General features: G+C 32.5%; 1 protein-coding gene across 5 annotated transcripts in view; it reads right to left on the bottom strand.

Moving 5' to 3' along the window:
- Positions 1-25,837, bottom strand: part of LOC145255841 (phosphatidylinositol 4-kinase alpha-like) — a 272,694-nt gene that overhangs the window by 119,498 nt on the left and 127,359 nt on the right. For all 5 annotated transcript variants that reach the window (XM_080114579.1, XM_080114575.1, XM_080114578.1 and 2 more), the window contains 12 exons: positions 24,290-24,449; positions 20,905-20,955; positions 19,558-19,666; positions 17,788-17,918; positions 16,705-16,838; positions 14,729-14,811; positions 13,431-13,501; positions 10,407-10,531; positions 9,166-9,247; positions 6,305-6,388; positions 2,735-2,944; positions 331-423 (listed from right to left, as the gene is read on the bottom strand). In XM_080114579.1, coding sequence (XP_079970705.1) covers positions 331-423; positions 2,735-2,944; positions 6,305-6,388; positions 9,166-9,247; positions 10,407-10,531; positions 13,431-13,501; positions 14,729-14,811; positions 16,705-16,838; positions 17,788-17,918; positions 19,558-19,666; positions 20,905-20,955; positions 24,290-24,449 — 1,333 coding nt within the window. The remainder of the gene's footprint in view (positions 1-330; positions 424-2,734; positions 2,945-6,304; positions 6,389-9,165; positions 9,248-10,406; positions 10,532-13,430; positions 13,502-14,728; positions 14,812-16,704; positions 16,839-17,787; positions 17,919-19,557; positions 19,667-20,904; positions 20,956-24,289; positions 24,450-25,837) is intronic.

Here is a 25,837-nt window from a genome sequence, read left to right as displayed (position 1 = left end):
AAGTGTGAAAAAATTTATTTAACATTGTCAGAGGAATTTTTCTTTCTTAATTCTGCAAACAGTTCAAAGCTGTGAAAAGTAAAGAAAAAAGAGTAAAATTGGAAAAGGAGTTAAAGAGTAAAATTAATGAAAAAAAAAATTTTAATAAAAAAATTTTTTTAAAGTATAAATTTTTTTAAAGTGTAAATTTTTTTTAAACTGTGAAATTGGAGAAGAGTAAAATTGAAAAAAAAATTAAATTAAAAAAAAGAGTAAAATTTTTAAAAAATACTAAAATTAAAAAAAAAAAAAAAAAAAAAAAAAAAGAAAACAATTTCTTTTTAGATTTACCTCACCACTAAAACGACTACGCAAACTGAGAGCTGCCATAAAATTGGAGCTGTCCGTCGTCACACAATTCGGTCGTCTGTCTAATGTAGCAATCTGGAAAAAAAAAAAAAACAAAAACATTTTTGGACTATTAAACACACTGAAGATGGAGGAAAACGAAAAGTAAGAATTTATCATAAGATGTGTTATTTATTTTATATTAAATAAAGTCGGTCTTTAGACCTAAATTGTTTCACTCATAAAATATGGATATTTTATTCTGAATAGCCATTGCATTTTATCATTGTTCTCGGGGAAGAAAATGGCTTACATTCTCAGAAAGCACGTCTGGAACCATACAGTAATGATTGTGACCAATAAGGTATGTCCTTCCTTTGTGCAAGCAGACAAAAATAGTATTTGTCCCGTTTGTTGAAGGTATCTATATCTGTTATACACACTTATAAATATATATGCACACACACACTAGACGATCAGAGATAGATAAATATATTCACACATACAAACATTAGAGACGAAAACATACATATACATATATATATATATATATATATATAATGTTATATAGATGACTATATAGCATGACATGTTTACATACACTTACTTTGTTGTTTTTATAAACAGATAATATAATAGATAATACTTCATCTGAGTTCAATAATTAAGCACTTTAGTCTTAACATTCACAGGTAACATTAACTGGAACAAATAAATAGACAAAATATTGCCAAGTCTGCTACAAAGAAGGTGGGTATCTCTATAGAGTTAGAAAATCTCTCTCTGTATCTTATATCTCTACACATCGATTAATAACTCATACATGGAGCATTGTTGCCGCATCTAGGCTGGTACACTACCCAGTAACCTCTCCCTCTTAAGACAGGGTCCAAAAAAGAGTTTCTAATCTAATTAATCCCACACTGTCTACCATGCTCCAGCCCCTGTCCCCTCGTCACAATGTTATATTTCTATACATGTTTTACAAGTAAGCTAATGGAATGTGTTCTGATGAATTTGCTGCATTTGTGCCCCCTCAACGCAAGTACTCTAACCAAATTGACAATCGACAGAATCCCACCTATTCATTATAGAGTTATCCAGATATTGGAAAACTTTCTACTCTTACTCTTTTTGCTTTTGAAATTCCCTCTCTGGTCCCTATTTTTGTGATTGTACCAATATGCAGAACTGTGAATGTAATGTGGCCAAACATCTCGCTGCACAACTCCTCACTTGGGATGCCCCTATAAATCTGGCCCCAAATTCACAGTAACACCTTATATGTCAGTGGCAATGTGTCTTGTTTTGCATGAATATAATTTTAAATAAAACAAAAAAAACATGGCTGCATTTCTAAGTATAACTCAGATAATGCAGAGGAGATAACTCATATTTTAACTTGAATAGTATAATACAAATTATCTACCTTTGATAAATGTTTCTTTTTCTATCTCTCCTGTACTTTAACATCATGCAACAACTTTGCATGTTTTTGTGTACTTGTGCTTAATGTAAAAAAAATTATTAAAAATAATAATAAAATAACATTACTGGATCCTAAATAGGAAGATAATAGTTTGTATATTTAGACAATTTATTTATATAAAACAGAAAGTTTGTTTTCTATTGAGAAAAAAAAATAGCTGCAGAAAATCGTGTTTAACAATGAAATATCAATTCAGTTCAAATTCTGTATGCAATTGCTATATGTGTAAAAATAGATCATAATCAATTAATGTTTTGTGTTATTCATTTTTAATTTATTGTCCTATTTTTCCTATGTATATGCAACAGTTTTGTTGATGCTAACAATAATTAGATTTAATAAAAAGAAAGATACATGGAATGTGCTCTGATTGACACACAATACTTGTGCCCTCTCAACATAAATACTTTAACTACTTCACAAGCAGTAAAATCTCATCCCTTCTCTGTAGAAGTCCTTAGATGCCAGAAAACCTACTCTAGTAATTTCTTATCCCGAACTGCTAGATCCTGGAATTCCCTCCTGCTTCCCTGGCCGTACTGACATGCAGAAATTTAAATGCAATGTAAACAGGCATCTTGCTACTCAACTTCCTACGTAGTGGCCCTGTAGACATGGTCCCAAATAGTAACCCCTTATGCCCAAATGGCAATATATTTTGTTTGAATTGAACAAACGTAAAAAAAAAAAAGAGGGGCAAAACTACTAACAAGTGTTCATAGAGAGAGGGACGGGGCTCTGCTCTCTCTCTCTTTCTGCGATTAGCATAGCCAATTTTTTTGGTTTTTATTTTAAAAAAATTAAAGTCGAATAAATAGTGATAGCAAGTTGTGACCCAATAGTTTGGAGGTACATTTAGTAATTTATAAGAACTGCCTAGGATAAGGAGCATGGGGAAAGGGTATTGCCTATACTTACTCCCAGGGGTGCTGCAGTTTTGTTGTATCCTGCATAATTGAGAACACTCTCCGTCGCTAGGGCAAGTCCACTGTGATAGAACAATCCCTGTGATGAATGATCCATTTTGAGCAAGTACTCAATAATGTGTGACCGGGTGGCATTCGGGGCCCACTTCATTGCTTCTTGAATGATGCCAGTGCTGCGCGCAGCAAAGTCTTTAACCGTATTCTGTAAAATAAAATAAAAAAGAAACGGAAATTATGTAGATTTTTTTTATCTTAAAGCTTTCAACCTACCTAAGTCGTGACAAAGGGAATGCAATTTTCATCAAACTTATTTTAGTCTGCATCTATTGCAATTACAACATTTAATAAGAATACATCTAAATGTTGTGTGCATGTATGTATATATATATATATATATATTTTTAACTATTTTGTTATATTCTAAAGTCCAAGATTTTATTCATCTTTACAATCATTTTTTTCCAAAATAAAAGTTTCAGTACATTTTACAGATATGTTTCATTCACAAGGAACAACTAATATTTGTAAGTCAAGACTGAATATTTCTTTCATGAAGTTGTTTTACTTTTTGAATTTTACCTATTACATTGCTATGCATTTTTATCTTTGAAAACCCTCTGTGTTTTTCAGATGAATCCATGGAATAAATATTGCTTGTTTCCCCGTAAATGAAACTGATCTGTAAAATGTATCCCAATTTTTACTTGAAGTTTAGAACATAACAAAATTGCTATCTATATATATAAAAGCGAAAATATATGTATGTATGTATGTGTGTTCGCTTTTTCTGTATGTCAACAAAAGGCTTTTTTCAGAGAAGCGGTCGCTCGCTTCAAAACTTTTTAAAACTTTTTATATCACATATAAATCGTAATATCTCACAGTTAACAACGAAGCTCGCCTGTCTATTTAATTTGCTCGATTTCGGGAAGATAAATATTCAATATTTGTCGCTCGTCGCATGTGGGTTAGCATCTTGCAGTGGGACAATGGTTAACATCACACGTTTTTTTTTTTTTTTTCACACTTTAATTTACAACTTTGCCTCAACAGTTCAGGTTCGATCCTCATACTTACTTTTTTTTTTTAACCCCCCACACACCTCCACACAACCGGGCAACGCCGGGTACCCCTCGCTAGTTTATTTATATATGCTCAGTTGTTTTATTTCAATCAATATTAAACTCCTGATTTAAAAAAGGTATGCATAAAGAATAGAAAATATTCACAAAAGCATACATTTTCATAGAACATGAGTGCATATCTTTCTTTATAATAAAAATATTTCATCGTTATTCACATAGATAAAACTAGCAGGTGGGGGGAGGGGGCTTGGCATGGTCGTAAAATACGCTTAAATATATTTTAATTTGTCTAGATTTTGTATATATTATTGTAGAGTCATGATTTCAAAAGTAAAAAAAAAAGTATTTGGGTGCCATCAGCAAGAATTGAAACTGAAAGCAAAACTGAACCATCAAAAGCTGTTGTGAGATTCTAAGAAAGCGACCCCTGTCATAGATGTGTGTCAGAAGCCGAGATGTGTCATTGAATTCTTGGCAAAACTGCATTTAAAATGGCAGTGATTATGTAGAAAAACTCTGAAGCACAAAGTGTTGCTCATTTTAATTGTGACACTTCCGTCTGTGTAGATCTTTAACTTTTTGAATTAAAGATAAAAATGGGAGGTTTTATCTTTCTAACAACACTGGTATACAAATTAGGTTGAGATAAATCAAGTTAGCATATTAGTTATATCTGTCCAAAGAATTCAGAAACAAAAATTAGGCATACAATTGTTTTTAAAACAATTTACAATATTTTATTTCATAATTTTGAGGATTCCAAAAGTTCTTTCTTCAGTGTCACTACACTAATAAGTAAAAAGTGTGTGTGTGCATATATATATATATATATATATATATTTTACATGGTGGTCATCACTTATCAAGGCCCGGAAGCCACTCAGGGATAAAGGTTATTGACATACACACTTTGCTTGTTTTGCATTAGTATTAATACGTCGCTAAACAATCATGAGCATGTTTCGGTCAGCAAGTTACAAATAGCTACAAGACCTCTTCAAGCGATATTGCTTATACAAAAATAAAGTCTGTAAGTACTGCTGACTGACCGAAACATGTTCATGAATGAATGCAGTAACACAAGCCTCAATGTAAAACACACACACACACACACATATATATATATATATATATATATATACATACTTTTAACCTGTTTTATACAAGCACCAATATGTCACTACACATTCATGAGCATGCCTCAGTCAGCCAACATCGCCTGAAAAGGTCTGCAGTTACTTGCAACTGGCTAACCAAAACTTCTCATGAATGTGTCGTGATGCTTATGTAAAACAAGTAAAAAGTATATCTTGCTCTACTTCGGTATTGAGCACTCTTGTATTAACGTTGTCAAAATTTCATTGGTTATTTAACCTCTGGAAAATATTAAACCTGGAATTATCTATACTTCTATAAATTGGGGTTTATTTGTGTATTGATATTCATATTAAGAACCCTTTTTGTTATTTACTTAAAAAGAAAATACAACTTTGTTATTTATGGGTTGTGGAATTGCATTCATCAGCAAAAGATCTAGCTAATTTGCATATTCTTTTAAACATTCATTTTAATTAATTCTCTATTAGATTTTTCGGTTTTCCTATGGGATGATCATCTTTAGTTAACTATTACGTGTAATTATATTCATGCAGATATTCTACATGATTTATACTTGCAAAATATTTGCGTAAAATGGTTATAGTATACAAACCTTTATATATATATATATATATATATTTATGTATACGTATATATATTTGTATAAAAAATTTTGCCTACGAAACTCCTGTTAGTTTTTGGTCTACAGACACAAAACTTAATATATAGGGCATTCAGACTAATGCAAAACTTTATATTTAGGTTTTAGCCGGGGAAAATTGGTGCAAAGTGTGAAAATTTTAAAGATGGAATTTGCCAAGTGAAGGTCGAACAGTGGCATTACGAATATGCATGTGTAACGTAATAGCTATTGGTTCATGTTTTAATTTTTAGCCTTGCAGCAAACATGTCTCCATAGCTCAGGCATTAATGTCAAAGGGAAAAGTAAATCATAAGCTAAACATTTTGGTTTCGATTCTTGGTGGTGACGCACAAGTCTTTTTCTTTTTTTTTTTTAACAACTTTTTAAATCATTACTACATATTGAGTCTAATATAATAACAAATACGAAATCTGCATTAATCAAAATATATTTAAGCGTATTTTATGACCAAGCAATGCCGAGTGGCCTGCTAGTATATATATAAATAGCTGCACATTATTACTCAAAATAATAGGTAATAATAAAATCTTGCAAATATGAAACTTAAAATTGTTTACAGATGCAGAACAGCAAATTTACTTGAGACAAGTTTGCATGTCAATTGGTATCACTCTTGCTCACCATATGCTATGGTTGTTACGGAAACAAACTAAAGGACATATGAACAAGACACATATAGATGATGATGTTGATAATGGTTATCATCTAAACTTACCTCCCTGTCAACCATTGTATCTCTCACTCGCAACACGTATGGTGTGTTTGGAATTTCAAAGTCAGGAGCCTTAGCATGGGGATCCTGCAACAGGAAATAAAAGATTAGCAGACAAGAACAAGATTGAAATGGGATAAAAATAATTCATTATATATATATATATATATATATATATATATATATAAAACTCAACAGAATACAAAATGTATAACAATCTGAAACATATATACACACAAATATTGATGTTGGATTTTTTGTAGCAGGATTACATAATATTGATTATGCCACAAATCTTGTATTCTACCAAGTTGTACTATATTAACTCTGTATGATTTAAGATTCTAATCATTGAGCTAAATCATCATCACCATCATCAGTTTAACACCTGTTTTACATGCTGGAATGTGTTGGATAGTTTTTAGAAATTAACTCCCAAACTTATCTCTGGTTAGATTTCTTGGTACTTGTGCATTTAACGAACCAGACGTAACTCAGTATTTGCTCGGCTTTGTCCGGCGCATGACGTCAACAGCCGGATAAAACCGAGCGTTGGCGATAAAATAAAAACAACGCTACAAAATAACTGTACAATGAAATTGTAAAATGTAGAAACATAAAAAAAATTAAGTAAAAAGCAAAAACCATTTTTTTTTTTTTATTATTGTTTGGAATTGTTTTCTGTTTTCAAAATAAATATAAAACAAGTATTTTTTTTTTTTAAATAATAGGAAACTTTTTCTTTTGTCTGAACTTTTTTTCAATTTTTAACGTAAAAAAACGTTGTCTGTCTTAAACACGTCAAAGTTAATTTTTTCAACTCTTTATGTCAAATAAATGGAAAAGCCTAAAAAAAAGGGGGCAATAAAAAGTATTGGGGGGGGGGAACAAGGGTTATTTGTACATTTTTTTTTTTTCGCCAGAAACAAGGATTTCTTTATTTATTAGTGGAAGGAGGGTTTTGGCGTTCCTATTTGGTACAGTGACCAAGAAACCCTCCTTTTCGTCGGGCTCGTATCCACCGAAGACCCAGACCGGTGTCACAAGTCTGCCGGCGGTTAAAAACGGACTCGTCGATTTCTACCGTATGGCCTGGGCCTCCAATCTGTCGAGGATTCCTCAGAAAATAATCCCTGCATATATCACGCAGGAAAATTTTCCAATCCACAATTGTGTGGCGAGAACGTAACCCACATTCGCGATGGAGATATTTTTGTAGATGCCATCTCGAACGCCCATAAGTATATTATTTTTTTTATACACGCGATGGTTAGTCGGGATTTTGAGAAGAAGGTCCCAATCCTAATGGAGGTCCATCGACGACATGTTACACTTCTACACCTCCAACCGTAACCGTCGGAAAGGCTTGTTCTCTTTGCAAGTACACAATCCTGGCCAAAATGTAAACACCTTTTCTTTTCTGCCAACAATTTCCGTTGCTGGCAAAAGTTTAGTGCAGCCTCTGGGATCTGGAGCTGGTCCGCAAGGTTTGTAATATTCATTATTTCGTCAGTTATCTTTTTAAAACAATTTTTTTTTTAACTCTCTTCAAATAAGCGTTTCTTGAGTTGTAACACTCTTCCAATTGATAACGAAATTCTCGTCTGCTTAATTGGCAACGCTCGGTTATATCCGGCTGTTGATGTCATGCGTCGGACAAAGCCGAGCAAATGCTGAGTTACGACTGGTTCGTTAAATGCACAAGTACCGATTTCTTTGGAAGCCATTTCCTTAACCGAGACAAACTGTTTATAAGGCAAGATGCCCTTCCTGACGCCAACCCAGTGACATAACGAAGACAAGTACTACTATCTCAACGTTAGTCCCATGCATGACCTTAAAAGACATCATGTGCTGAGGCCCCATTTGGGGAATATGGAGTTACCTCTTAGTTACCATTGCTCTCAGGTTCACTTTGGCCCAAAGTGGTAATACCTGTTAGGGCATCTGGTGCTACCAGACCAGGCTGTCTGAAGATATTGGCTTCCTGAACAAAAATGTACTAAACATAAGTGACCGAGGACTGCGTGTGAATTTATATTCCTTTGAGACTTCCTCCTTTGGAGGAATTTGGTTCAAACCGCCTAGGGTGAATGCGATACAACAACAATCTCTACATGATTGTCTACCAAGGCTCCTCCACCTGCCCTTGATTATGTGCACAGTATTAACTAACACATTATAGAATTCGAAGAACAATTCATTTTCTATATAATTAGGATGAGCTTCCTTTTTTTTTTTTCATCTCATTAAGATTTTAAAGAAACATCTTTTATCTATCCATGCCAATAATTTACAACATCCCAAATAAACTACAATTCCAACAATAAAAACATCAAAGACAATAAAACATTAAAAATAAAACATTTTCTTAAACCCTAACCCACATTTAATGCAGCTACATATTATGTATCATGCAGTAATTGCAATTTGGAAATAGTATTTATCCTTCAAGTTCTTTATATCTTAAAATATTTACTCATGGTGTTTGGTTTGATTGTTTTGTAGAAAAAAAATGTTTTTGTTTTTAACTTTGCAGAACATAATTTGAGTTTTGCAAAAAGAAAAGAAAGAAAAACTATAACATCGATATTTGGTGTATTTTTGTCAGGAAACCAGTATCTTTAGATAGCCTGATCTGGTAGCACGAGATGTCCTAACATGTGTTACTACTGTGGGCCCAAGCGAACCTGGGAGCAATGGTAACTAAGGAGCAATTCCACATTCTCCCACAAACCCCAAACTGAATGTCTTTTAAAAGTCATACCCAGAACTTTGGTTGATTAGGACCTTCTGATACAAAATTTTTTGCTAAGAATGTTGATTTATTTATTTTTTTTATGTAGCGTATATTAAGAACTTACAACGTCCAATGATCTGGACAAGACTTGTAGGATGTCAAGCATAGTCTGCAGTAACACGCCACTCCACAATAAATAAGGAAATCTGAAATAAACAAAAATAAAAGTTACACAATCAGAAACCAGATACATTTGTAGTAGATGCTACAATTCAACAGAATCTCTAACAAACTACTCTGTCAATTTTTTGTTCTATAGACTCGAAACTTGATATACAGAGGATTCAGACTTGTGAAACAAATTCAATCTAGTTTTTAGCCGGTAAAAGTAGCTGCTAAGAGGTCTAAATTGAAAAATTAGAACTTGGCAGGCTTAATTTGTACCCTCCATATTTCCATCTTCCCTTAGCTCATATGATAGATACTACTGCTGGAGAGCTAAATGTTTTTGTTTTAATTCTAGCTGATAGCACCCAAAACCTATTATGATGAACGTACATGTGAAAAACGAAAAGATCATGTTCGAAAAATTACATACATTAATTAAGTAGTTTTATTTTTATGAAGAAAATCATTTTTAAGCGATTAATAGAAATCTGTCAGCATTACAACGTAATAATAATACATACTTATGAAAATGTTGAGTTACCTCCCTTTGTTTCTTAACATTTTTCAAAATGGTGAGTGAGAGTCACTTTTCAGATACTCATAAAATTTGATTTCCTTATATAAAAACAAAACTACTTGATCTATTTATGTGACTTTTGGAATATGATATTTTCACTTCATTACGGGTATGTACATTATACAGATTTTTATTCATTTTTGTTTTTTAATATAGGATAAAATTATGGACAAGAACCGCAATTTTTTTCCTTGTTTGTTTTTTAAGTTCTATTCCTCTGCCATCCAGTGGAAAGAACAGAAACAGAATGTTCTTGGAGAATAACCAGAAAAGACATTCTCTGGAGCAGCCATCTGCACTCCGTATCTCTTCTCTTCAAAATGGCAGTCCTTCAACCATTTGACATAATGGTAACAGTGTTTGTTAATGGGTTGAGAGATCTAGGTTCAATCCTCACTGGAGGCATACAAAGGCTTAAGAAATAGTACTTAATGCCTCTTTGCTAAATATTTAGCATTATAAGATGTGGATCAACGGGAAGTGGAGTAATCTAGGAAGTCTTGATGTTGTAATCTATGAAAAGAAAGCCTTTGGGTTGACTTTTACTCTTTATTTTTCTGATTACTTCCATGCAATTAAAACAAAGACACTAATTACTGAGTGGGGAGATATGCACTGACCTGTCGACTAGTTCTGACAAATATTTGTCAGCGACACACCGGATACTTTTGTGGACATGGTTGAACTTGACCAGCAAGTACTGCGCATGTCTCTCTAACTCTCTTTCACGTTCGTCAGTTTTGGGCTGAAAAAGAAAAAATAAGTTAATTTTTGACAGTTCATCACATTTCAGTATATCAATTAGAAACCTCTCAAGTCACACAAACTACGTACCTCCCAAAATACACAAACTACGTACCTCCCAAAATACACAAACTACGTACCTCCCAAAATACACAAACTACGTACCTCCCAAAATACACAAACTACGTACCTCCCAAAATACACAAACTACGTTCCTCCCAAAATACACAAACTACGTTCCTCCCAAAATACACAAACTACGTTCCTCCCAAAATACACAAACTACGTTCCTCCCAAAATACACAAACTACGTTCCTCCCAAAATACACAAACTACGTACCTCCCAAAATACACAAACTACGTACCTCCCAAAATACACAAACTACGTACCTCCCAAAATACACAAACTACGTTCCTCCCAAAATACACAAACTACGTTCCTCCCAAAATACACAAACTACGTTCCTCCCAAAATACACAAACTACGTTCCTCCCAAAATACACAAACTACGTACCTCCCAAAATACACAAACTACGTACCTCCCAAAATACACAAACTACGTACCTCCCAAAATACACAAACTACGTTCCTCCCAAAATACACAAACTACGTACCTCCCAAAATACACAAACTACGTACCTTCCAAAATATACAAACTACGTACCTCCCAAAATACACACACTACGTACCTCCCAAAATATACAAACTACGTACCTCCCAACATATACAAACTACGTACCTCCCAACATAAACTACGTACCTCCCAAAATATACAAACTACGTACCTCCCAAAATATACAAACTACGTACCTCCCAAAATATACAAACTACGTACCTCCCAAAATATACAAACTACATACCTCCCAAAATATACAAACTACGTACCTCCCAAAATATACAAACTACATACCTCCCAAAATATACAAACTACATACCTCCCAAAATACACAGACTATCTCAAAGTACAAAAATACCTTTACATAGCTAAGTAATTTTTTTCTACTGAGCAATCTGTGATGAAATAAAATATTAACTATCCTATATCAAATGATTCAACTTATCATTCAGATATCTAGTTAGGAATTAGGGTGTCGGCATATCATTACTATCAATGCCTTGCAAAAGATTATGCCGAAAGACGAATGTGTGTGCGTATGAGTGTAGCATATGGATGACAGAAAATAGTAGAAGAAATAAGATTACTCACAGCTGACTTAATGTAGACCTTTTATTTACAAGGAGGCAACACATAGAATGATACAAGTTACATTTACCAGTCTTTAACAAAAGTAATATTTCTCCATCTTCATTTACTTAAATTCAAGATCATTTCTTTAACGCCACCCATCAGCATCTGTCTTGTGCCGTTTTCACATCTTTATATGAAAATTCACATAATAGAGTTAAAGGAGGGGAGGTAACTGCTTCAAACAGAAAAGGAATTAGCTCCCTTTGATTGTGGTCTATCGTCTGAACAGCTACCTTTAAAAAGCTTTTATTTTTCATTTTGTTTAATTTTAATTCACGCCAAACAAGATGCCAAATTGCCATTGAGACATAAGATACAACTGTGAATTAGAGGTTATATCTATAAAGAGCATCCAAAGTGAGGAGTTATGCAAAAAAATGTTTGTTCACATTACATTTAAATTTCTGTATGCTGGTACGATTTGGGAAACAAGAAGCAGGGATGGAATTCTAAAGGCAAGCAGTCCAAAGACAAAGAGAAATAAGGATAAGGTTTAAATTAGGGTGCGATGAATGGCGATAGCAAAGGGACTGAACAATGGACTAAGGATCGAATAATAGGAACGACACTTGACTTAGTTGAGGCCTGAATTCCGAAGTGGAGATTTTGGATACGGTCAAGGGTAGTTGGTCGCTCGGAGGTTCTCAAGGGAGATGAACTGACTACAAGTGACTGACACAACCTCAACAAAATGTGCATGTGGACTAGCGTGTAGAGAGTTGATGGGGATACACACCCATAATCCAACTGTAAATGTAAAGTATTGAAGTCGGCGTTTTGTTTTTGTTTCTGGATTTTATTTTAATTTTATACTTGTTGACCTGTGCGTCTATTAACAGTTGCCAGAGTGAATAAAACGACGACGACGACACAGCCAGAACAATAACGGCGAAAGATGGAGAACAAAGTGACAGCACACACAACATTTGGGGATCAGCAACTTGTCAGTGGGGCCAAATTGTATCACAGTTGTTTATTAAGGTTAGGTATAATAAAGGTCTAAGTATCGGCCTCTAGGGTAGACTCACTTGAATGTTGTTTGGAAATACGGCTATCAAGAACCTAGATCTTTCTTTTAGCTAAGAAAGATTTGATTATATTAAATATTTGTTCAAAAATACTGTATGAATTAATTTTTCTGAAAAGATCTTCATGCCAGACTTTGTCAAAGGTCTTGGATATATCAAGCACTACCTCCCCAGTTTCATCTAGTGTTTGGTATATGCATTCAGAGATGAGAGGATATCACGGTAGTACGAGACAGCCTAAATCCACACAAACCAGAATGTTTTTCAACCATGTCGCTAGATCGATTAATGATTCAAAGATTTTTTTTAAAAGAGCAGGAGGAAACTGATTGGGGTGATAATTCTGCAAGTCAGTTCTTTCACCACTAGTACGACGTTCAACTATCAGGGAAGCATATTCAGTAAGATATTTGTGATAGCATTTGAAGAGGACAGGGAGTGGCTCAGCTGAACAATTCTTTATTACCATAGCCTCACTGTATTGTTTTTTTTTATTAAATATTAATTCGGCAAAAAATAACTCTGCGTAATTAAAATTATGCAGAGTTATTTTTTTGCCAAATTAATATTTTTTGTTCCAATCAAAGGGAAGTAATAATGCAAGAGAAGAAATAATTCCTACCTTTTCTGCCATTACATCAAGGAACTTTTGAAAGACTTTATGAGAAACGACAGAAAGACACAGCCACATGTCTGAGGAAAAGAAAAAGAAAAGCATGTGGAAATAAGAAATTAAAAAAAATAATTAAGTTCCGGAAAATTTGACATGAGAATTTTTAACTTGGATTATTCGGATTACTTTCCCCACCTTGGTTTCACATGGTTTCGCCTGATGTAACCTCCAACTTTTAAGCAGATTCTTGTGAAGTTGGAAATTTATCTAACACAGGTCATATGAAATTTTTTTTTTACATTTGTGGTAGATTATTCTCATTCCATCAGCCATAACTGAATAGTATTGCTAATTTTTTTTATGTTATCCTTAGTTATTATTGCCTGTAGTAAGGCTTGAACTTTAAATCTCCAGAAAACTATCACTTATTATTAATCAGCACCATTAACCATTGCGCTATGAATCCACAAAAGTTTCCAAGTTCGAAAAGATATACCTGAAAAAACGTTGGCGAAAACGTGAAAATAACAATCAGGATGAGAATAGCAGTCAGAATAATCCAAATAAAAATATTTTATGATTCAAGTTCTTTATATCTTCAAATATTCATTCACAGTGTTTGGTTTGCTTGTTTTGTAGAAGAAAATGTCATATCTATACTAAGCAATTCATTCAATACAAATTGCCGTTATGAAAGAGTCTGGATTTTTTTTTTTTTTTAAATTGTGATGACTTCTAAGTAAAAATCGAAATTTAATTCACACACACGAAAAGCATTAACATATAACGTAAATAGAATTGCATTTGAACTTGGCATAGTTGATTTCATCAGGTAAACATGTATTGTCGCTCAAGTTGCACTCTATGGAATCGGCTGTGCAGAGTTCAAATCTAAACCAAACTATTGTCATGATTGATTAAATGCATTAACGCACTCTCAAAAACAAGATTCAGAAGCTGTGAACAGAACAATGCCGTGAATAAATTTATACAGATAAACCCATGTTCAAGAAAGGATTGATATGATGAAGGGAGGAGAGAGCCCTGATCTTAAAGCCAAGTATAACCTCTCCATCACTGACATCGACCAGATTCGCAGCATTTGCAGTTAGATGACAGAAACCGTACGTGCAGCATCTGTAAATGCAGATGTTGATAAAGTCAAATAATTCTTTGGTGGACTTTCTCAACTACATGCATTATTTTACTAAAAGGACATATATAGTTTTCATCTATTGTATATTGATTCCGTGCTTAAAAGGAGTTTGTGACATATTAAAAAACAACAAGAAAGAAAAGTTACTTACTGGCTTTGTCCTTAATAATTGTATTATCTTCTAGATAATGAAACAGTCCTTGGAATGATTTTGGGTCAGTAGAATATGTTACTCTAAAATAAATAAAATAAAACCGATTTCAAATGACAATAAAAATGCAAGACTATACAGACAAAGAAACTTTTAACCTCAAATTCAAATCCACAAAATAAAACAAATTTGTAGTAATCAAATTCTTTGAAAATATTTGGTAAGTCACTAAAAAGTAAATTTAACCATCAATTGCCCATGCATTTCTCTCTAGTCTGACCCTGGCAATACATGTTCTTAATCTATTATGTTGGGACGTTAATGTAGTCGTTTAGTAATTATGTCTGATTTTCATCGTTTATGTTTTGCATGTTGCTGTTATGTGTGCCTTTTACAATCGATATGAGAAAACTTTTTTTCTTTTTTTTTTTACACGGTGGTCACCACTTATCAAGGCCCAGAAGCCACTCAGGGATAAGGGTTATGACATAGTGGATAACATGCGAGTAAAAATAGGAACACAAGTTACCATTAACCCTTTATGACCTGAATTATGATGTAGATAATTAAAAAAATGATTTATAGCTAATTTTAGCTGGCGGCATACTTAATAAAGTAAGCAACAGACAGTTGCAATCTGGAGATATTTGGCATCTATCTAGATACTGAACTAATATGTACAAGGCGTGTTTCCATCAATTCCCACTTTATTTATGCCATTATATTCATTTGTTTACAACTGAACGAACCAACCAGGTCATGAAAGGTTAAAGCTGACCCCAGATTGATTCCATCAATCATATTCACATGACAAATTTACATAGTTCAATTTATGGAATAGCAGATAAACAAGGGAAGATGCTGTAAAGATTCATGTGAGCATTCACATGCCATAATCGTCTTACACGCTATTCCAGGCTAAGGCCGTCGTAGATCCAGTCAGCATTGCAGTGAAGAGTTCTCACACAAAACAAAACCAAAGTCCCATTTATAAACAAATAATATTTATTTATTTATTAGACATAAAAAATACTATTTTTAAAAATTTGATTTAGAAATAGTACCCAGTCTAATTTTTTGCTGGACTAGATCGAGACACAAGTTTCATTAACAAAGTCTCTTGGTTGCGTCCCCCTGGGGCTCTAAGCCCCAGGGAGACTCAACTTGGTTGGAGAAGCACAGTAGACGAACTGCCTCGTAACTCTCCCAAAAATCAACTAGGCACTCTCCAATGTTCAACTCACACTCTTACTCCTCCTTTTTCAACGAGACTGGCTATAACTGTTTCTCTTTCTATCCTCCTGAGATCTCTTCACCTTTGACTAGTTCTGACCCTTTGATAGTGGGTTAGCTACTAGAGACATCTACTGAAAATAACACCTGTCTCCATTCCTGCAATTCAAGGGGGATTTTTTCCCATTCACTAAAGTACATTTTTTTCTAAACAAAAAGAATATCCCTTGGGTGGTCTTGCTGGTCAGAGACATTTTCAGCTTTCTGTAACCCTTTTTTGTATCCGGTCAAGCCTCTATCATTGCAACGCCCACCAATCGCTTGCACAAGCAAATCATGTGCTGCACAGCACGTTTACAATGCTGGTAATTGAATCGACCCAAGTATTTTGGTCCAGCTTTAATGGTGTGCCCTCATTATTTCTACTAGCATGTTATCATGCTTATCCACTATTCCATAAATGAATTTTACATTTTGTCTGAAATTTGCATTTCATATTTACTCTTTCATATGTGAATCTATTTCCTTATTAGTGTCCTTTTTTCATTCCCAACCCTTGTGCAAATTATTTTAACACGACATTCAAAATGGTGGCCATGCATCCAAAAGAGTTGCTCAAACACGAAGTTGCTAAAAACCTTAAAGCTAGAATTTTCAGCATCCATCAGTTTCACACTATTAATGAACACAATCATCACACCTAAGCATTAATTGGCAAGGGAAAAGGATAAGATGCAAAATACCTGAGCGTCTCGAGACGGAAGACAGATAATAGGTAAGTACATTGGGCAAAGTTGAGTCTGTTAATAACTGGATTGATATCGGCATTTTGGTTGAGCAGACTGCAAATACTGGAGCGCAGCTCATTTAGATCCGCCTGCAAAAACACGCAAAACAGAGAAAATGATAAAAAAAAAAGTCACAATAGATTTCTGTTGTTGAACTTTTTTCAATACCAAACAAGACATATTGCTACCTAGATGTATAGGGCCACTATTTGGGATCATGTTTAACAGGGGATTGTGGGGAGTCGAGCAGTGAGATATCTGTTTACACTGCATTTAAACTTTTGCACGAAAGCAGTCAGAGAAGCAAGAAACGGGGAAGGAATTCCAAAGTCTAGCAGTCCAAAGGAAGAAATTATTAGATTAGAAGGCTTCTAAGGACCTCAACAGTGAAGGGGTTGGATTTTGCTGTTTGTCAGGTTAGTTAGAAGCATGTATATAGAGGGGGCACAAGTGCTGTAAGTTCATCAGAGTGCATTCCATTAAAATACAACATTACAACTATGGGACAGAGGTTGGAGCTTGACCAATAGTGCAAGACCTATTAGATGTAAGACTTTTTTTTAACCCTTTCTAAGAAAGAGAGACTAGTGGTTGATGTACTAGTCCAGATGTGGTAACAATATTCCATGCATGGGTGAATAGTGGCCTTATAAAAATATAGAATACTCTCTGGTGTAAGTAATTTTCTAGTACAGTAGAGGGAGCCCATCTTTGTGAGCAGCATTGGCAATGTCTTCGGCGTATTTGCCCCAATTCACGTTGCCTGTTAATGTGTAAGTAATTTTCTAGTACAGTAGAGGGAGCCCATCTTTGTGCAGTAGCATTGGTAATGTTCTCAGTGTATTTGTCCCAATTCACGTTGGCTGTGAATGTTAAGCCAAGGAGTTTGAAGGATGAACTCTAATGTAATGTGTTATTCGTCATAGTAATTGGTAAGTTGATGTTAGAAAAATACTTAAATTTAGAAAATGACAACATTATAGATAAAACAAAAAAAACAAAGAAAATTCAAGCTGACCACAGAGGGCTCTTCCTTACCTGAGCAACCCCGTCATTTTTGAGTGCGGTGTTATAGCGCAGTTCTGATCGTAAATGTTCTCTGGAAAGCAGTAACGGTGACTTGACTGCAATTTCACAAACTCCTTCAAACCAATCACTCGGCCAAATGCCTGCATTAAAGGGAGAAGGCAGAGAAATAAAACATTTCATTAAGATTTTAAAGATTTTAAAGCACACAGAATTTTTAAAAATCATAAATTATTTCAATATATTTATTGGATATTTCTTCTCATTCTCAATTTCTTGGGATTTTTTTAATAGATATAAAAACCAGGATGTTGTAAATTCCCCTCCAATTGACAAGAATTGCAATTATGTTACATTTTCTCAATTCATTTTGTTTTTTTGCAAAATCCGCCAAAATTTTAAATTGTTATTTATTTGTAAAAAGAAATTTTAAAAATAAATTATTTTGATCATTGTTATATTGGATTGTCAGGAATATTTACTCAACATCCTAATGTTGTTCGTCTCGTAGAACTACCATAGAATTCCGATTGATCTGATGGGCTGAACATATTCCAATCAGAAAGTTAAACAGGCAACTATAATAGCAAGACACAAAGCATCAGGTTTCTACTGACTAAAGGTTCTATACTTAATTCAGTAATGTCTAGACACGGTGGCATGATTGCTGAATTTTTAAAATGTGTCTAACTAACCTTATAAATAATGTATATGACAATGATTCATACGAACTGAAGAAATAATATTCTAATTTTCATGAAGTTGTTTGACAATTTAAAAATCATTCAATGAATTGTCAAGCATCGGTTAATAACCAATTCTTGAAGGTGTAAAATCTGCAATTTATCACGTGTATTGAACCGTTAATCGCAGTCAATTGCTGATTGGAGATAGAAATGTTCAAATGATAAATTTTGTCATTCAACACGAAAAAACGTTTTTTTTAAACAAAGACAAACTTTTCTTACAAACAATTATCTTTTATTATCTAATTTATATGTGCAGTAAGGATTTCTCTCAGTTTCAGTTTTTTAAATACGGTATATACTTATGTATAAGTTGGTGCGCATTTTAAGACCAAAAATTGTGTCATTTTAAGTATTACCTGTGTATAAGTCGACTGTAGATTTTGGACAAGTTATATGGTCTGTCTCATGGTTCTTTTTTGTACAGATAATGTCTCGTGGCTCTTTCTTGCACAGAATTTTCATTTTGGTGTGTTTTTTTGTAAGATATATTATAAGTTGTTTCTCAGCATCCGCGAGGGATAATAAATGCATTTACGCAAGTGTAGTCTATTTGATTTTTGTATATAGAATCAACCCGCTGTACATTTACATGCAACAAATGCAAATGTTGCTAATCAGACATTCTAATCAATGACATGCTGTAGATTCCAGGCGCAGTTACTGTTTTTACACATAATTTATGTTACGTACCATAATAACGTAAACGCATACATGGTAGGACCCGTAATATACCGTGATAATGAGAACGCATGCGTTAAGTGCCATGGTTTCATTAAATTGTTAAAACTTGTTGAACTTGGGGAAAATGACATATGATAAACACATTTCCTAACCTATTAAAAAAAAAAAAGTCATATTATCACCGAATACATCGTATTGAACGGCCTATAGAGAGTGTAAATTGTGAAAGCTATTCCAATTATTATTAAGCCTCCCACTAAAAAACTGCACATGTGCTTACATGCTGGCAAACACAATGCAGTGGGGTTCGGAAGGAGTGCGATTAATTACTTCAGAAATCATTCGCACTTACCAGAATCTTCCACTGCAAATCCCATGACAACACAATAGAGCCAAAAGTCTCTGAACAATTTGTTCAGTCGTTGCCTGGGATCTCGGATTGGAGGTAAGCGACGAACAAGCTATAAAAAAATAAAAATAAAAAAAATAAAAAGATCCAATATAAACACAGCAGACATTAAATATGTGCTTGCGCGTGTGCACGCACACATTTAACGGTGAAAATGTTTCAAACTTAAATGTGATAGATCACAAAAACGTTATTTTAAAATTAAGTGTTAAAGAAGAAAAAAAGTCTCAGGATATCTAATTTTTTTTTTTTTTTTATTCAGTTGAAATTTTGTATAATGATTGAAAATGGGTTAGAATACAGAAATTGAAAGAAAAAAGTTATTTTATTTAGAAAGTGAAACATTTGCTCGCCTATAAACTGCCTAGATCATTGGGTACATGCTAGACATAAAGGGTGTCTCAAAGAAATGTACTCACGCTTAAAATAAAACCTTTATTTATGAATATAGAATGAAATGGAACAGCTTTAAATATAAAAGGCAAATGTAATTGAAGAAGCAAACGTTTAAAATGATGACCATTATTATCCAGACAGTGCTGATAACACATACAAAGGATTTCACAAATGTAACAAAACAGGTCATTGGAAGGACATTTTTTGAGACACTGTACTTTTTTAAATCAAGAGACAAAATTTTGATATGATAAATGTATATTTTTGAGATGAGGATTTATAATTATTTTTTTGTATTATTTGGCCTATTATTATCATTGATTGTTTTTTTTCACAACATTTCAGCCGATGTAACCTCCGGCCATCTTCAGGTGCATCACACTGGATGTTATTGGTGAATAGTGAAAACACATTTGGTTTATTTGCCTTTCCAATGAACGCAGCCACTAGAAATTTAAAACGCAAGTCTTTTTGAATTTTTTGTTATTAAATATACATTCATCATATAAAAAAAAACAAAAAAACAGAATGAACCCGGAGTTATTAATAAAAAAGAATTTTTAAGAGGGTTGCAACAACTCTCGGAGAGAAATTGATGAATATAGATAAATTTTATTCTTTCTGCAGTAAGCAGTTAAAGTATATATTATAGATTTTAAAAAGAAATTATTTGGGATCCTTTTTATAGGACAGTGGGACTTAATAGGTTAAAATGAAAAAAAAAAAAAAAGCAATAAGAATTTAATTACAAACTTCAGAGTGATGAACAGATAACATCTTTTAGTGATGTAAATGTTATTTTTAAACATAAATACAATCACAAAAATGCTACTTTAAATTTAGGACCATGCAAGAGATACATTAATATCACTAACAAAACCATAGATGACTTACCACAGCAATGACAGGAATAAGAAGACCTAGATTCCCTGCACTGTTGGACGCCTAAAAAGAAAACATTCAATTAACAAATTTTGAAAGGTATTTTTTGAAATAGCAACCATCACTAAAAGCATAAAAAAAATATCTTTTAGACTTTCCAGAACCTGACCTAGGCTCGCATCATCATCTTTTAGCAGTTTAAAGTAAACTGCTGGAAAAACAATTGGAAAAAGATGATCCGATTAGCTAACCAGCAATCAGCTGCCAGCAGAGTATGTTTTTGTTAATAGAGGGGGGAAAAAAAAAATCACTTATGATATTTAAAAAGAAAATATACTTTTGATCATAATTGTTTTCATGGAAAACAATGTTTACATTGTTACAAAAAAATTATTTTGTTAAAATTTTTCTCACAAAATAAAATTTCTTAGAGTTTCCATGAAAAAAAAAACAAAAAACTTGACTTTTGTTCATAATTCTTTCCATGCTTTCGTCTTAAAAAATTTTTTTTTTTTTTTTTTTACAAACTTTTCTTAAAAAAAATTCGTTTTAACTTCTTTCATATAATTAAACTTACATTAAATCTTATCTTCTTATGTTAAAGTTTTGCTTTAAGCGCTTTGAATTTATTTTTAGCAGTGTTCAAATCAGCTTTTTCTGGCAACTTTTCCAAATACTTACCATAAACTGCTGAAATATGGCAACATGACCTTGGCTCAGATTCTGGATCAGTACCGAATTTTCCAAGTCAGACCCAAATCGCATTTAAGTTGAAAAATTAAACTGCTTCTGACGAGACTATTTTCGTTTGTTGTTGTCCCAAGTTATTAGCAATCTAACGGCTACAATTTATTTTCAAAATTCATAAACATTGCGATTTTACAATTTACTATTTACTATTTAATATAGTCAGCAAATTCATCCAAATTTATTTTGTTGTACCTACTTGCGTGATGTATTTGCATTAAAAAATAATTTCATATAAAATATAAATTATGTATTTGCATTAAAAATAATTTCATATAAAATATAAATTATGTATTTGCATTAAAAATAATTTCATATAAAATATAAATTATGTATTTGCATTAAAAATAATTTCATATAAAATATAAATTATGTATTTGCATTAAAAATAATTTCATATAAAATATAAATTATGTATTTGCATTAAAAATAATTTCATATAAATTATGTATTTGCATTAAAAATAATTTCATATAAAATATAAATTATGTATTTGCATTAAAAATAATTTCATATAAATTATGTATTTGCATTAAAAATAATTTCATATAAAATATAAATTATGTATTTGCATTAAAAATAATTTCATATAAAATATAAATTATGTATTTGCATTAAAAATAATTTCATATAAAATATAAATTATGTATTTGCATTAAAAATAATTTCATATAAATTATGTATTTGCATTAAAAATAATTTCATATAAAATATAAATTATGTATTTGCATTAAAAATAATTTCATATAAATTATGTATTTGCATTAAAAATAATTTCATATAAAATATAAATTATGTATTTGCATTAAAAATAATTTCATATAAAATATAAATTATGTATTTGCATTAAAAATAATTTCATATAAATTATGTATTTGCATTAAAAATAATTTCATATAAAATATAAATTATGTATTTGCATTAAAAATAATTTCATATAAATTATGTATTTGCATTAAAAATAATTTCATATAAAATATAAATTATGTATTTGCATTAAAAATAATTTCATATAAAATATAAATTATGTATTTGCATTAAAAATAATTTCATATAAATTATGTATTTGCATTAAAAATAATTTCATATAAAATATAAATTATGTATTTGCATTAAAAATAATTTCATATAAATTATGTATTTGCATTAAAAATAATTTCATATAAATTATGTATTTGCATTAAAAATAATTTCATATAAAATATAAATTATGTATTTGCATTAAAAATAATTTCATATAAAATATAAATTATGTATTTGCATTAAAAATAATTTCATATAAATTATGTATTTGCATTAAAAATAATTTCATATAAAATATAAATTATGTATTTGCATTAAAAATAATTTCATATAAAATATAAATTATGTATTTGCATTAAAAATAATTTCATATAAATTATGTATTTGCATTAAAAATAATTTCATATAAAATATAAGCGTGTGGAATTATCATAAGTAGTAATCAGTCATTTATCTCGGAATCAGACTCCATATTGACGATTTTCATTAATACAACCATAGCCTAATGATAGATTCACATATTTAAATCTTCTCGTCTTTGAAATTTGGTGAGGAAGAAACTTTTCCACTCCCTACTTTCTCCTTTTCAGAAGAGACAGCGAGTCTGTCTGCTCTGTAAGCGGGTTTGTTGGGGATATGTATGTTGAGGGAGGTACAAGTGAAACGAGTTCATCCAAATACATTCCATTAAAATATTTGAAAACAGACACAGTGAGGCCACATTGTGGCAGATGGGACAGGGGCTGGAGCTTAGTTGATAAAGTGGGACCGATTAGATTGCCCACTCCTTAAAAGTGGTAGATGCACGAGCTCAGATGTGGCAACAATACTCCATACATAGGCGAATGGTGGCCTTGTAGAGGTACAGGATACTCTCGGGTGTAAGTAGCTTGATAAAAGGAACCTACCTTCTTCACAGCAACCTTTGCAATGTCCTCTATATATTTGTTCCACTTCATATTGTCTACAAATGTTAGGTCAAGGAATTTGAAGGTAGAATTCTCAGGTAGGCTGTTATTTGTGATGGATATAGACGGTTGGAGATTAAATACAAATGATAATAAATTATACTTACTTTAACATTTTACTGCAGTTTCACAGTTAGTTTGCTTAGAAATATTACACTTCTGATGATCATATATATATATATATATATATAATTCGGAAAGGTAAAATTCCTTTATCAAAAGTTTTGTATTATTCCTTACAAAGATTGAAATTAAAATGTAATGCTATTAAACCTTATGTCTAGAATCCTTATTCTTATGTCTAGCAACCATATCACAATGTCTATTCAATTTAATATCTTTTACATGCTGGCATGCATTTGATGGCTTTAAGAGATTGACTTCCAAAGTAATGTATCTCTAGCCAGGTTTCTATCCCTCAGGACCATTTTTAGCCACTTCCTTTCATGTGTTTCTTGGACATAAACCATCCCACGAGTAACCAAACTTTGTTCATTAATCATCCTCAATCCTTTCATAATATTGTTCATCTTTCAACTAGCAATTATTCCATTCCATTAATCCTTACCATTTAGTGGCTTTTAGCCTTGATAAATGGTAGCCCATTAGTTTAAAAAAAAAAAAAAAAAAATCAATAACAAACAAGAGAATGGTGTTACCTTCATAGCACCCTGCGCCCGTTCACTGGCCCGCTTTCCTTCCAATCCCATTTGAACAAACAATTCCAACAACCTCACCAACAATTCAAGCTGTTCGTTCTCGCCTTGGATGTTTGCCGAAATATTAGCAAACGCATTAATCACAGATAACGAAACATGCCTGTGAAAAAAAAAAAAAAACGGAAAAAAGTAAAAGGAAAACTTGTGTAAACCTTTATTATGATAAGGTGTAGCAAACTAAGTATTATGGTATCTGATGCAATAATGAATTAATAGGGTTTAGCATTTAAAAGGGACAGACCCCAGTAAGTAAAAGAGCAAACTAGATAAGTTTGAAAATGATATTTGGAAAAGATTAGAATCAAACTCAGTAAGAAAAGTTTTAAAAAATAATACATATTGCAACCATCGGAATGTTCATGCAAATAGCTAAATATTATTTATGTCAGAGTTAGATCTGAACAATGCAGTTGAGAAATAATGATTAGCAAATAGGTTAGGTATTGAACAATTTAATTTAGGAATTTCTTTGTTACCAGAGGCGTGTGGATGCATGTGCAAAGCACACGTGTAATTTGAAACGTGAGGGAGTCAATTTGTTTAGCCACGCCTGACGTCATAAAGAAATGGAAATTCCAATATATTGAGATGGGTTCGAGTCAGTTAGGGAGACAGAGTCGGAAAGCAATTTAGTGAAAGAAGACAGAGTCGGAGCTAATGCCCTTGGAGGCGAACGGGGGAAGAGGAGACCATGTAGTGTAGAAGCTTGAATTCCTGATTCATCACTCAGCCAGCTGGATGGATAAAGAATCACCATCTATATTTTGTAAACTGTTTGTCTTTGTGTCTTCATTACAACTGAAAGATAAATGTTTTTGTCTATCATCTTGTAAACAAACTTTTTATAACTCCCCGAAAGTATTATGTGTCCCCACCATCATCATAAAGAAGTATCTCCTCCTCTTTGATGTTAAAAGAACCAGTGGAACTCTCTGCCGCTTGCCTGTTTCCCACCTGACTACAACTTGGACGTCTTCAAGTCCAACATAAACAAACTCCTGACACCCCCCCCCTTAAGTAAGACACTATCTAACCACCCAATACTAATGATTACTACAATACTATCTCATTGATTACTGTACACGCAATAACCCTTATCCCTGAGTGGCCTTCGGGCCTTGATAAGTGGTGAACCTCATGTAACAAAAAAAAAAAAAAAGAACTGTCCATGTCGCATCTCTCGCAGCTCTGTATTAATAATATATACAAATAGAATTATCGACGCCATTATACACACGGCATCTCGTTCCGTGTAACAGTGATAACTGTCTCATTCACTTGTTATGAATGTATCTACACTACACAACACAGGGATTAGCATTTAATACAAAAATGAACACAAATTTAACCATATTCAACCATCAGTTCGGCATAATGCACTCATTCTAACCAAATGGACTATATCTTTTGCATGTTTTTAATGGACTAAAAATAAGTACAGTTTTTTTTTGTTTTTTTTAATCAAATATATGAGATTTCTGATGAATA

Source organism: Euprymna scolopes, chromosome 31 (assembly GCF_053919585.1).
Source record: "Euprymna scolopes isolate OS-2025 chromosome 31, ASM5391958v1, whole genome shotgun sequence".
Lineage (NCBI taxonomy): Eukaryota > Metazoa > Mollusca > Cephalopoda > Sepiida > Sepiolidae > Euprymna > Euprymna scolopes.
The sequence above is the reverse complement of the archived record's forward strand: the minus strand, read 5'-3'. Positions and strand labels throughout refer to the sequence as shown.